The sequence below is a fragment of the Alligator mississippiensis genome, chromosome 1 (genome assembly GCF_030867095.1).
Source record: "Alligator mississippiensis isolate rAllMis1 chromosome 1, rAllMis1, whole genome shotgun sequence".
NCBI lineage: Eukaryota > Metazoa > Chordata > Crocodylia > Alligatoridae > Alligator > Alligator mississippiensis.
This window is the reverse complement of record NC_081824.1, coordinates 389973632-389988838: the sequence shown is the minus strand read 5'-3', so window position 1 is coordinate 389988838 and position 15207 is coordinate 389973632. Positions and strand designations below refer to the sequence as shown.

The window sequence follows — 15207 nt, the reverse complement described above, 5'->3', positions numbered from 1 at the left end:
AGTTTTTCTCCTTGTACACAAATTTTAAATTTTAATTGGTAAGGGACCTGAAGAGAAGAGTTTAAATGCATTCCATAAAATTGTATGTAATCCAGTTTGTTTGTTACAGGAGTATTTGAAAATGCTCCGTTTTCAATTGATAACATTTGATCACCAGATCACATCAGTTGAATCCTGTTTTATCGGGTTTCTATGGCTGGAAGTAGGAGGGGTTGAGTACCCCTAATGACAGCCATTGATAACCCATTTTATGTGTTAGAGTAAGGGCTGTTATTGTAGAAATCTGAGCACTTCTGCAAATGCTCAAATTGACTGATAAGCAGCTGTCATTTTGGTGCTCATAAAAGCCTATATCTGCTTGAAGCAGGACTTTTCTGTAGCAGTGAGGAAGCAGACCAGGAATTATACCTTTCACCTTCTTCTGCCCTTATGTATTAGTCCATAAGGTATAGATGCTTAATGTTTTGTCTGTGTTGGGCTTTTGGTATGTCTGACTGGTGCTGGGTACTAGATGGTTGCCAGTACTGATGGACTTAAAAAAAACCCCCAAAAACCCTACACATATTTGCATTGTATAGGCATGTTGGAACTTCAAAGCAGTTGTCTTTGCTAGAGTTGTAATTCCATTTTCTTGAAGGATACATTTTTAGCTTAAATCACCACTTAAATCACCATTTTTAGCTTAAATCACTGCCATTCAACATACTGGTTACCTGTTCCAAGGTATGTATACATGCCTTCTGAGACTGTTGTTCTTAAGTGGCATGCATGGAGAATCTAAAGATTTTAATGTCTTCTGATTTCAGAATCTTTTTGACCGCTTTTTTTTTAAATCCCTTTGTAAAGTTGAGTAGTAACATACAGGTTTCCCTTTCTTTATTCTGTACATGCGTTCCTGGAAAACGGCGCATAAGTCGAATTCGTATAAAGGGAACCCACTTTATAATGTAACAAATGGATACGTTCCAAGACCTCGACTGTACTGACCTCCAGGCCCATTTCTACCACCTTTATAAGACAATTTTGGTATTCACCAACAGTAGACAGTACACACAAGCACAGGGCACTATCATAATGGGGATGGCAACTACAGAAACATGTGTTGCAGATAATTAGCAAGGAGCACAGATCCACACAGCAGATTATATTTTGGTGTGCACCACACTGAACTGCACAAAGCAGCTGACTGCGGGTTTCTACCACACCAGTTGCATAAGAGTAGACTTCCCTTGCATATAACAAAATGTTGGGATAAAAAAGGTCATAGCACAACAGCAAATTCGCACATACAGACCCCGCATAAAGTGAGGGAAACCTGTACTAGTTTTGGTGCCTTTTGGTGCCTTTACTTCTAGTAAACTGCTGAATTGAACGAAGTGGCCATCACTGTTACTTAGTAGTTCTTCTCTAGTAACATCTTGAACTACCTCCTGCTTGATACTTTGAACTAAGTGGTGAATAGCTTCTCCTATTCTGTGCTCTGGAACTAGATATTTAAAGAAATATTGCTGTAACGTGAATTTTTTTTTCTAAACCTGTCCCTTTGCCAGGGATCTGGTAGGGGATGATTGTGTCCTGGGACCCTAGGAACTTCCCCCTGGCTGATCATAGGGTCAGGCAGGAGGTGACTGGGGATTTCCCTGGGATTTGGAGATATGCCAAATTCCAGGAAACAGGGAAGGGGTGATTGTGTCCTGAACCCTGGGGGCTTCTTACTGCCTGATCCTAATAATCAGCTGCCCAGTAGGTGTCAGGCAAGAGGAAGTTCCAGGTCTGGGGCATATGCCACATGTCTAATTTGGTGTGATACAAACCAGCCATGAAGGTGTTCCACATTTAATCATGCAAGAAATGTAACATCTGCCAGGGTCCTACGCGTATCACATTTGAATATAGACTGTTATAGTTGTTGTGTGCGTGCCTGTTTTACTTAAATAGTGTATTGTGGTACTTTTTTCACTGGTCTTGAAATGTATTATTTTTTTGTTCTCTGTCTTAGTTTTAAGGAAAAGGTTAGATAAACTGCAAAAAGAAAATACTTTTATTTTAATTATGCAAAACATAGTACCTATTTTTCTTAGCCCCTATTTTTTCATGATTGTCCTCCAATGAGGTTATTGGCTGCTTTTTGAAGCAGACATTAAATTATTAGGGATTTAGTAAACTGCCACATGACCTGAGAGAATAGTTTTGTAGAGGGTGCTATAGCTTGGAGAATGGCCACTGTAGTGGCTGAATTGTATATTTGTTGTTTCTTCCATGATGGATTAAAATTACATTTGTACTTAACAAATAATATAGAATGTTTCATTTTCCTTTATTAGCATGCTGAACCTCTTGTGCTTTCACCTCTTTCATAAATAGCATGTAATACTGAATTCCTGCTCTTTTGACTTGTTCTGTTATTCTTTCACAGGTTTTGACTAAGGAATTCTATAGCCTTCAAGCTTCTAGTGAAACGCGTGTTATTGAACTTCAGGCACAGAATTCAGAGCGTCAAGCAAAACTTGATACATATGAAAAACTGGAAAAAGAACTAGATGAGATAATATTGCAAACGGCAGAAAGTAAGTTCTTCCCCAATTTACACTGTAATTTCTTATCATACTGGGGTTCTCATAAGCTGCAAGTTTCTGAGAGAATTTGTAACATACAGTGGAGGCATTTTAGACAGAAATTCGAGATTCAGTAAATAGATTAAGTATGAATTCTGCAGTGTTTATTGAAAATACTTATTTTAATACTAGTTGCACATTGGGCCACCGCTAAAAAACTTTTGCTAATCATTATACATTTAAACTTATACTAAGTATTATGTATTATAGCAAACAATTATCCAACCCTGTCCTGTTTTCTTCTCATTTGTTTATTCTACCTTCCTGCTGTTTTTAACAGACTCCCAGGTTAGTTCTTTGAGAAATAGACTATTTTTTTTATTAAATGCATATACAGTACCAAATACTAAACAGCCCCCTGTTCCCTGACTGAGGACCCTGGGTTCCGTACTGTAATGAATAAATAGTAATAATCTTGTTTTTAATTCAACAGAATATTAATTTTAACTATAGATGTATGTCAGGGAAAGTTTTTAGATACAGATTGGGTTCAAGATTAAAGCATGACTTATGTTAATGCTTGACAGCATAGAAATCTTTTGAGCTGTTCTAGCAAGATTTTGATCCAAATTGGCAAGAACAGCAAGAGTCTGCCTTCTTAAGTAATGAAATCCTTGCAGCAACATTTTTTCCAAAGATTTATACCACCTTAGTTTATTTCCTAACTGGTTTAAATGTCCCTTCTAATTTTGTGTGCAAATGGTATTGAAGGCCTGGATCCTATAACTTCTATGCTTAGTTATAGGATGCAGTTCTGTGTCCTTATGGAGATCTGTAGAAGAGTTTTCCAAAGTCATATTTAAACAATTTTTGGCATGGAAGATTTTATCAGAGTTTAAAGTTAAAATATGCATTCAGTTGGACTGAACATTTTCAGAAACTAAGGAGTGTGGACTTAAAATATATTTACCTCGAGGGTGGCGTGTCTGTCAGTAATTTTGACTCAGTCTAATATTTAAGAATGCATGTTTTATATAAGTTACTGAGAAAAATGTAAGCACATGCTGTTAGCAAATGCACATGATGTTCTGCCTTAGGGGTATTCTTGTGCCAATATCAGACAGTGAGAATGTTTTGGACTTAGAATTTTCCCAAGGAGAGACTCCAAGTTCTAGAATGGTGTCTTACTTCCTTAAGCAGACTTTCTGATTCAACTAGTGTTATCGGTTAAAGATTTGCTTCTGGAGTTGAAAGTATTAATATTGCAATAAATATTTTAGAGTTTAATTATACACCTAAACAATATGTTGCAATACAAAATGTGTAAGCTCTCAAACAGATTTAAATGATAGTCATTTAACATGTTCAGCTTAAAGGAAAAAAAGAAAGAACTCTAATACAAAAATATTTTTTACCTTACCTATTTTTATGTACTATCCAGCGGGTTTTTTCTTTATTTTTTTTTTTTTAAATGAGTTCATGTAATGATTCTGAAAAGAAGACTGCATTCTTTTGAAATTATTTATTGGTGTTTTCTCCTATTATAGCTTCTGTGGTAGCAGAAGCTATGATTAAGGTTGCATTCCAGTTTCCATTGTGGCTCCAGCCCCTCCAGTTGCTTTTAACTTCTTTGAACAGATCCCTGCATGCTTTAAATCTTCCATGCTTGATCTCAGTTCAAATGTGAATTTTTTGGAAATACCAAAAACATGAGGGGGAAAAAGGCACATTTTGTCCACATATTCCAAATGAAGACTGAGAATTTATATACGTTAAATAGTTAAATATTTGAAGAAAAATTGTATAACATTTTTTAAGATTTAAAGGCATATATTTGATTTAAAGTCTCATGTGCTGTAAAAATCCTCCAGTCTGCTTTTCAAAGCAATGTGAATGTGATTTAGAATAAATCCTGACCCATCAGAGGGTATGGACATGTGGTCTTTTGAAACAGTTCAAATCCCATGACATTATGAAGCACTGGAGAATTGGAGCACTTCAGCATCATGCAGTGGTACAGACCCTTCCCAGCTGAAGTACTTCAGAATGGCCCCATGTCCATGCTGTGGCAGTCCTCTGAACCCAGGTGGAGCTAGAGAACAGAGACCCCAGCTTACCTTTCGGACTAGAGTCCCTGGAGGCTCCTGAAAACTGCTGAGCATAGAGGAAAGAGCCTGTTGGCTATCTGCCCCCAGCGTCTGCTGGATGCTAGCTGCCGCATCAGGGCTGGTCATTTATAGAAGAGGCGCTGTCATGTGCTACCTGCTCAGTAGGGATCCTGGTTTTCTCTGGTAACAAAACATCCCCAATTTGTGGATTAAAAAAGTAACCCAAAATAAACATTTTTTCATGATTAAAATGAAATACCACTAATATATATATCATGGCATTTCATTTTGATCACGGAAAGATGTGGATTTTGGGTTACTTTTTTAAATCCAAAAATTGGGGATGTTTTGTTATAAGAGAAAATCAGAGTCCCTGCTGCAAAGCCACTGCCAACAGCAATATGCCTAAGGATGATGACACTGGAAGATGGCTTTCTTTGGGACCATCTGCAAGCCCGTGCTTACAGGTGTGCCAGGAACTGAGCAGCAGTTGGTGGGAATGTATAGTCCTGGGGACATGTGATGATAAGCCCTCATAGCAGAACTTTAAAATGAACTGTGGCATGCTCACAGAGAGCTGGAACAAGTTGGCCCCTTCATTCGAGTGGCAAGCTGCCAGCATAAGGGTACCCCTGACCATTGCTGTTTGGATGTCAGCCGGCCCCAACAGCCTACAGTCCGCAGCCAACCACTTTGTGAACACAATTGTGAAAGAGGTGTACCATGACATCTAGAGTGAACTGGCACTGTGATTCCTGTGACTTAGCAACCCACAGGAAGTCATCACTAGATTTGCCCACCTTGGTTTTCCAGACTGCATTAAGGCCATTTGTGGCCTCACTTCACCACTCCATGCCCTGCCTACTAAAACTCAGAGAAAATTAACTGCAATGGATTTTTCTTCATTTTCCTGCAGAACGTTGTAGATGCCTGAAAATGGTTTACACACATTACTGCTACCATCACCTCCAGTGAAGGCATGATGTAGTTGTAGTTAGTAATATCAGTTAATAAATTAGATATACTTTTCCCCCCTGCATTCAGATTTGAGATGCCCTTACCAAGAAATATTTTTGTCCTGTTTGTTCTGTGCATGTAGTTCTTAGAATATGTAATTATGTTAAGCACATCACTGTAAATAATAACACTAATTAGTAACAGAAGTAAGAAATAATCATTGTCAGAGATAAAAATTAGTTGTTTGTTATTTGATAACATTCATGGCATGGTAAAAATAATCTATTTATACAGCTTATTAAGTCATATTAATAAGCTATATTAAGAGATCTGGCAGCTGCTGAAGAAGTGACTGCACCTGTCACTGAGGGCCAGCAGTGAGATCCTGCACGTCCCCTACTGGCAGCGAGGCGCCAATGTCCCCCGCATGGGAGACCTCTGTGACATCATGTTGGTCACCCACGCCTTCCGCCTCCTGACCTGCCGGGACCCGACAGTAAGTATTGCCAGCGCCCTCGAGGGGACCACTCACAAGAGGAGGCAACCGACCAGATGTGACTTGGCCACTTTCCTCAGTAGCTCACTGGAGGACATGTGTGGCAGAGACGGCGGGGACTTTGCCTTGCTGTGGAGCTGAGCCTGCAATGCCACGCACTGCTTTGGGAAGTGCATTGGCTGGACCTGGACCGAGGAGCGCTGGGAGTCTCCATGCAACCAGCCTCACACGCGGACTGTGTCACCATGATGCCCTGCATGAGGGCATCCCTGAAGCGGTTTATGAAGGACGCCGTCCACAACAAGTACACCAGCGACCCGGGGGCCAAACCCAACCAGGGCATGGTCTTCGATGTCACCTCGAAGTTGGACTCTAGCAACCACTTCATACCCGGGAGCTTCATGCACTTTGCGGACTGGCGCTTCCTCCACCATGCCCGCCTCAACTGCCTGCCTCTGAATGGGGCCATCCACTTCGGCCACCGGGACAGGAGGTGCTGACAGTGCAGCTACGTGGCAGAGACCCTCCACCACATGCTGTGCAGCTGCAGGCCACACACCGGAGCCTGGCAGCTCTGCCACAACGCTGTCCAGGACCACCTGGTGAGGGCCATCTTGGCCGCAGCGGGGGAGATCTCTGTGAACCGCACCATCCCAGGCTGAGAGAGCCAGATGCACCTCAACATCATCATCATGAATGAAGAGGCCAAGAAGATCGTGATCGTGGACATGGCCATGGCCATCCCCTTCGAGAACTGGCACCAAGCCTTCACCGATGCCCAGGCTCACAAGTGGGAGAAGTATGCCCCGCTGGCCGACATCCTGAGGGGCCAGGGCTACAACGTGATGGTCGATGCGCTCATCGTGGGAACACTCAGAGCATGGGACCCCAGCAGTGAGAGTGTCCTGCTTGTCTGCCGCGTCTCCCACTGCTACGCCACGCTGATATCATGGTGTCTGATACGATCCGGTGGGCCCGTGACATCACGGGCCACCACCTGTACAATGACCCCGCCAGACCGACCACCACCAGACCCAGAGGGGACCGCCTGAACCCCACTCTGCACCTGATGGACTTTGAGAGGAATCATCAACGACAGACCACCCCACACTACCCGAAGAGGATCCCTGCGATGAGACTCTGTATGGACTGAGAAACTTTCTTCAACCTGCTTCCTCCACCATTGTAGACCATTGTACGGGTTTGTGTGTATCTATCCTCTTTCTCAGCATCATGAACCCCCTCCCTCCCCTTCCCCTACCCCCGGGCTTAGTTGGCTAACATTGTATTTTCTGTAAACTAGTTGCATTCTCCTCCTCACCCCCATCCCTCCTATGTTAGTCCCTCACTCGGGTGATCTGTTTTTCCCTACTGGCTTTGTCAACTTTTTGGGTTCATAACTGTTAACATCTACTAATAAAATTCAATCTGTTCTTAGAAAATGTAATTATGTTAAGCACGTGACTAAATAATAACACTGTAATTAGTAACAGAGGTAAGAAATACTCATTGTCAGAGAGTAAACAACAAAAATTAGTTGTTTATTATTTGATAACATTCATGGCATGATAAAAATAATGTATTAATATAGCTTATTAAGTGATTTTAATTTGTATTCTTAATGTGCAGGAATTTAAATTAATAGGCTATACCAGGATGTCAAAGATAAGTCTGTGGGCCAAGTCCAGTTTGCTGAGCCCTATCATCTGGGTCATGGTGAGGCCTATGGGTCATGGACTGGCCCCACATGCTGCATGTGGCACGTGTAGCTGCTGTGGGCTGCACACAAAATGTAACATCCATATTGGACTGGTCATAGGTGCCAGATTCAGCACATGTAAAACATGCATCATGTGCCCTGGACTGGCCCCACATACCTCATGTAGCATGTGGCACCAGAGTTGGCACATGTTATGTGTGACACAGGATTGAAGCCAGCACATGTGCTGAATCAGGCACGTGGGGCCAGTCTGTGGGCTCAGTCTTGCCTGCAGACTAGCCCCACATCTCTGTAGGCCCAGATAAGTTTGAAACCCCTTCACCACAGATATCAAAGATACACCCCATGGGCCAACATGAAACCCTAGGATCTGGCCTGTGGCCCCAGCATCACACACTGCATGCAACACACAGCGCCAGCATAGGGTGCATATTTTATTCAATGCCTGTGCTAGCCCTGTACACTGGTTTTGGGGCCAGACTGGGCCCACAGACCATCCCTGTGCATTGAACCCAGAGTGCAGGGCTGCTCTGGGCTGGGTGCACCTGAAACATGCACCCCACGCTGGCCCTATGCACCACATGCAACCTGAACCCCAGACCAGGGCTGGCATGTACTGTATGCAGCACGGGGCTGGACCTAATGCTCAAGCTGCATGCAGCACAGGGGGATGATCCAAGGGGTGCACTACAGGCAGTGTCCCACTGGTCCAGCCCTGTGCGCTGGCTCTGGGGCCAGTCCAGATCAGGCCCACAGACCTGCCCTATGCACTGGAGCCAGAACATAGAACTGATCCGGCACAGGCACCTCATGTAGCACACGCCCCAAGCTAGCTCAGTGCATGAGCTCCAGGCTGGTGCTGGTGCATACTGCACATGGTACACAGGACTGGTCCAAGGTCCATGCTACATGAGTTGACCATGCGGGAACAGTCTTGCATGCTGGCTCCAGCACGCAGGGTTCATTGGTGTGTCTGATCTGGCCGTCAGATGGGCCAGATGAGTCCCTTGCCCTGAAAATACTTATTATATACTTGTATAATATAAAATAACTCAATGACGCTTGTTTGAAAGTTTTGAAAATGAATCGAACTTCCAAAAATAAATTTTAGAGAATACTTGGTAGTGTTAGAGTACTATGAATACTTGTGCATTTATAGAAGGATGAACTTGATGCCTTTTCCATTTGATGTTGTTATAATTGCTGTGGCACAATTGTTTATTTCTGAAGTTGAGAAAGAGAGAAAACAAAACTATAAAAAGAAGACATGAGTCCTCAAGGACATCTGTTTTTTTTAACATTTCCTTCCACATTACATAAGTAGTACATTTACTGCAAATATAAAAAGTGAAGATCCTGATGGCATCTTAAGAGTCTATAGCTTCAAATTATTGTTTAGTGTATATAAATATACTCCACTGAAATCAGTGAAGTTGTATAGGCTTACATCAGCCAAAGTTCTTTACTATAGAGAAAGTGTGTGGTCCTAATGAAATGACTTAGGGGTTGATTTTCTTTAACTGTATTCTTTAAAGAATTTTAAAGATAATGGATTGCATCTTTTTATTTTGCATGCAGTGGAAAATGAAGATGAGGCAGAAAGAATTCTGTTTTCCTATGGGTATGGTGCTAATGTTCCTACAACAGCGAAAAGGCGACTGAAACAAAGGTGAAAAAAATCTCCATAATTTTTCTATTCAAGCTAAACTAAATGAAAATATATTCATTATATAGTTATCATTTGGAAGCCACCTAACTTAAGTGTTTCACTGGTGTTCATAAAATTACTCAATCTACAGAAGTAATGTTATAAAACAGGACATGATAACATGGCCTATATACCTAGGGATCTAGGGGATTATTACTTCTACAAAATGTGTGTTTCAGAAACATTGGTTATTGTTGATGCTTAATTATGGAAAACCTAAAAAAGTTGCAAAACCAAATGTGCTAAGCTATTTAGATTTATTACACATGGAATTTTATTTTAAAGTATTCAGAAAACTACTGTATTTTATAATGTAAAATTGTGAAATCAAAAGTGCAAGTGTCACAGATTTAATAAAGTCAGGATTTTGGTTTAGCATTATCTCATATGAATTGTGCACAAGGGTATAATGTCTAGCTTCTAGGCACTTGGCTTCTTGAGCTGTGTCCAAGCAAATCTGTGCACGGTTTCCAGATCCCTGACTTTTCTAGACAGGCAGGTGCTGCAGGACAGGGCAGGGGAGGTGCTGGCCCAGGGCTCCACACCCCCAGCTGGGACTAGGTGTTTTATTGGTTAACTGTTTAACTGATATAATTAAAGGAGGTTAAACAGATAACTTTTTAAACAATACTTACATTCCTGCTTCCAGTAGCCCACTGTCAGATTTGGTATTCACAGCCTGAAACCCTCTTCTGGGCTTAGGCATGCAACTCAACCCTTTCAAAAAGAGAACAGGTATTTTTTTTTTCTTTTAAGAAATAGCTATAAGAGGAGCAGGGACTTGTGGTGTCCCTTGTTATTAATAGCTTAATGGCTGTAGTATTCACCCAGTGTATAAGCTCTGTTCAGCCTAATGGGATTCAAATCCATGTTCCAACTCCAGAAGAGTGTCCTAAACAACTGGCTGGTATAAAGGCAGCCTCTACCTTTTCTGTTGAAACTGTACTACTTTGGGAGGGGAAGAAAAGAAAACCCCTCAGTATTCATTGTGCCAGAAAGGAAATAAAAGTAAGTATGGCTCTATAGCCCTGTGATGAGAATAATCCAGAGGCAGGCAAAATTCTGTCTGGCCTGTGGGGCCTGTAAACAATTTAGAAAATTAATATTTATCTTCTCCTGGCTGTCTGTCAAAGATGACAGGAGCCAGGGGCAGTAGGACCCAGGGGAAGCTGGCAAGACCTAGCAGGAAGGCTGGCCCAGCCCTGTCCACCCCAGCTCTTCCCCTCACCTAGAAGCCTCTGCCTAGCAGAGCCTTCTGGCCTGGGACCATGGGTCTGTTCCCACCTCCCTGCGCTGGAGGCACATTCAAGTAAGGAGGGGAGGGGAGAGGGCCACAAGGCTTGCCCCAGTCTTGGGGGCAAGGCCAGGCCAGCTCCTGCTGAGTCCCGCAGTCCAGCCATGCAGCTGAGACCCACGTGGTGCAGGAGCGGCCAGCAGGTGGGCAGGGAAGTGCTGAAAGCAGCGTCATGTGGGGGGGAGGGGAGGGGAGTGGTAGTGGCAGTGAGTAGGTGCACTGAACGCAGTAAGAGTTGGGCAGGAGCGTAGGGCCAGCATCAGTGGGGCCCAGGCTGGCAGGGGCTCTGGAGCCAGGCTGGCTCCCCTCTCTCCCTGCTGGTGCAGCATGACTTGGCTCCATAGACCCCTGCCAGCCCAGGGCCTGGGTCCTGCACCTCTGCTGCCCCACCCTGGGCCTCACCAGTGCTGGCTCTGGGACACTGGCGCAGGCCCCATGCTCCCACCCAGCTGTCACTACATTCCGCGTACTCAGTGCCACTCCCCCCCACCTCTGCTTTCACCGCTTCCCTGCTCACCACTGCCTGCTCCTGCACTACATGTCTCCCAGCTTCACGGCCAGACTGTGGGCAGACAGGGCCTGTGCCACTACCTCAGGGCCAGGAGCAGGAGTGTGTATGTGTGCTCATGCATGCAATGAGGGAGGGAGGGACAGAGAAAGAGAGAGAGAGAGAGAGTGTGTGTGTGTGTGTGTGTGTGCACGTTCATAGGGCGAGTCCCACATTCACACCCCACCATATACATGCACCCACACCTCCCCTTGCACTGTCATATATGCAGACCTCTACACTCATCCCCTCACACACTTCAGCCACCTTCCCCCCACACAACCCCCCAGAAACTCCGTATCCACACACACCCACATGCTTCCTCACCCCACACCCACACCCTTCCCCACACCCCACATACCCACACACCCACAGCCCTCCACAAACCTATACCTACCCCCCATGCCTCCCACCCCTACAATGTACAAGCATAAGACTTAATTTTAAGCTATTGTGAAATCACCTATGTATACTACACAAACACATCTAAATCAGGAGAAAATTTTTTTTTAAATCAAATTAATCAATGTTGTATATGTTCAATTCTTAGAATATAATTTGGGATTTTTCTGGTTCCAAGACAGCAAAACCCTTTGCTGAAAGGAGTACTTTCAGGAGCAAGGAGAGGGACTTCAGGTGGCAAAGGTCAGGGGTTGATGTTTGATGGGAGTTGTTTTTATGAACCTTCCCAGTCTTAAAACCCAAGTCACCCACATCCTTAGTACCATGGATACTGAGCTATTATATTATTCAGTCACCATTAACACTGTCACCATGTTTTGAATGAAAATTGCCATTGCTAGGTGTGCGATACTGTACTCATTACTTTCTTCAGAAGGTAGTATTTCTGACCATATCATAGAAAATTAGGTTGAAAGGGACCTCAGGAGATCATCTAGTTCAATCCCCTACTCAAAGCAGGACCTTCCCCAGCCGGATGCAGAAACAATGTTAGTTGCTTAAGGAACTTTATAACATAAATTCCAAGTGGTATCAGGAGCCTGAGAGGTTATGATGATTGCACACTTGGATTTAAACACATACATTTCATCTAATTTCAACTTCATGTGCTCAAGTCCTTCACAGGATTTGGGTCTGTGATATGTTTTTAAATCTCCTTTTAAAGTGCCAATCAAATAGTATGCTAAATCACTTGTAAAGTACTATATAAAACAAGTTTTATCATTTTATTTTATGAAAATGATTGAATGCTACACTTTTTGGCTTTCCTTTCCAATTCACATAAAGAGGTAATTGGTGGAAGAAGCTATTGGCTATTGTCACATAAAAGCTACTTATTCCTTGTCAGTTGAAGCATTCTACTATAATTATGCACAACATTAATATAATGTTATGCAAATAATAGAGGTAATTTATAAACAAATGTCTTAGTTGCATTACAGTGGGAATGTTAACTCTACTGCAATTAAAATCTGTAACATTGAACTCTGATTACAATTTTGACCATAATAAATAGTTTTTAGTATACATTTGTACTTGATTATATTTAGGCATGAATGAAAGCTATAGCAGGCAGTTTCTGAGGCATAAATATGAGATTGTTTTGGAAAACATTCCACTTGATCTTTTTTTTTATTGGCACAGTGTTCACTTGGCAAGAAGGCTACTGGAGCTAGAAAAGCAAAACTCACTGCTTATAAAAGATCTGGAACATCAGAAGGAACAAGTAACACAGATTTCACAAGAGGTAAATTGCTTGGATAAAAGAGAAAATATATAAAAAGATTATAAATATAACTAATCAGCTCTTTCCAGAATATATGTTTTTACACGTATTATATTATATATTGTTGTCACAAAATTACCTTACAATTAACAAAAACACGTTTATGCTAGATCTTTTCAATGCTACTTACGGTATGTTTTAAAACAGAGATCAAAAAGGAGATTATTTTATAGGCTAAACAAGAATGTAAGCTAGACAAAGTTCTAATTTCTGAACAGATGACCAACTAGTTTAGCATGCTCTTTGACAGTTATTCAACTGATATGCGTTACTTTTTACACAGATCTGTTTTCTGAATCCTTTTTGAAGACATTACTTATCTCTAGGGATCCTAGTTTTCTCTAATTAAAAAGAGCAATTTTCAGATTAAAAAAGTAACCCCAAATCCACATTTTTCAGTGATTAAAATGAAACACCAGTAATAGATAAATAATTATATTTCATTTTAATCACAGAAAAATGTGGATTTGGGGTTACCTTATTTAATCCAAAAATTGGGGATTTTTTTGAATGAAAAAATTATCTCTCTCCTCTCTCCACTTTTTTCTACATTGTTCAGACTCTGAAGTCTTTGAACACAAATCTGGGATGTATCAGGGTGATAGCTGATGCTGTAAAGGAAAGGTCTATATATTTTTTACAACTTTCTTGTAACAAAGTAAATATAATAATTGATTGTAAAGTCTTTTGATACTTTACAATTCATTTTTTAATCACTTTACAGTCTAAAATCACATGTAATTTAGACAGCAAGAGTGAGTAGTGAAAACACTCTGAAACCCCACAGATTCCTAGATTTTTTTTTTTTTAAGAATTGCGTTTTCTTTCAGACTCATCTTAAGAACCAGTTTCATCAGTCTTATATTATCAGATGAGGCATTACAATCATAGTGGCTTCCCAATTAAGTCATCTGTGAGGTTGACTAATTTGTTTTTAAGACCATCTTAGTCCTTCATTTGGATAACAGAACCTCACTGTGTCTTGTTAAATATGCTTTTAATTTTGAAAAAGCTATGACTGACATTTTTGTGGCATATTATAAGTCTACTTTTTCACACTTTAAAAAGATATGTTGAAGGTAGGTTTACAGTAATCTTGAACTGGGAGGACATGTGGAAGGACTCTCCTCTCTCAGACTTCTATTTAATTTCCATCTTCTGTTTAGTAACTAAACTTTCATTGGTGCAGACACCTCTGTGAATAATGCCAGATATTAAAGCATGCTACAATCTTTCCAGTCTGCAGCATGTAGAGCTCAGGTAGGTTCTTCACTGCAAACCATTGACATGCATTTGCCTAGCAGTTTCCAAACATACAGATAAAGGCAAAGCAGTCCTTAAAAGCAGGTCACTCTCAATCTTTTCCACAAAATCTCGCCAAAGAAGGCCAAGAAATTTCCTGAATCTTTGCCCACATTGTACATACAAGGTGGTTAAAGAAAGTGTGTCTATATCTGCACCAGATTTTTACAATCTCACTTGCCACAGTGTGGAGCAGTGGACCAGTCAAAGTACTACACAAACCTTCACAACCGTTTTATGAAACCACAGCAGGACGATTAGTCCAAGCTCCTATAGCAGCATATAAAGCCAAAGTTACCTCTCAGATTTTATATAGCGCTGAAGTATGGACCACTAGTAATGATGTAGACATACCTCAGAACAAGTTTCTTAGGGCTCTTCTGGCTCTTCCTCTCTCAACTCCTGCATCTTTTTTGAGATTAGAGATGGGATTGGATTCTATTTTAACTAATATTATTATTAGAATGGTGGGATTTTGGTTTAAAATCCTTCCCTTTTTACCATCTTATCTGCTTAAATTATGCTACATAGAAGATATTAATAATCCCCCGCCTCTCCAATCACCCTGGTTAGCTTTTCTTTCCCGTACTTTGCACTTTCTGGGATGGGATACTATCTCAAAAATAATGAAAGATTTTCTCCCCCATAGAAAAGGTTCGGGTTTTCCAGAGGATATGAGATATTATCAGGCAGAATGATTTTGCAGTGCCTAGGGCTACTCATATTGCCCCTTTATGTACTTTCTGGAAATTAGATTGGAGGGAGAAAGGTAT

At 41.6% G+C, this 15207-nt stretch overlaps 1 protein-coding gene across 4 annotated transcripts in view; it reads left to right on the top strand.

The window, feature by feature from the left end:
* The window catches only part of PIBF1 (progesterone immunomodulatory binding factor 1), a 190580-nt gene that overhangs the window by 102177 nt on the left and 73196 nt on the right, over positions 1–15207 (top strand). For all 4 annotated transcript variants that reach the window (XM_006278351.4, XM_059721480.1, XM_019488572.2 and 1 more), the window contains exons 12-14: positions 2417–2567; positions 9415–9505; positions 12991–13093. In XM_006278351.4, the coding sequence (XP_006278413.1) occupies positions 2417–2567; positions 9415–9505; positions 12991–13093 (345 nt within the window). The remainder of the gene's footprint in view (positions 1–2416; positions 2568–9414; positions 9506–12990; positions 13094–15207) is intronic.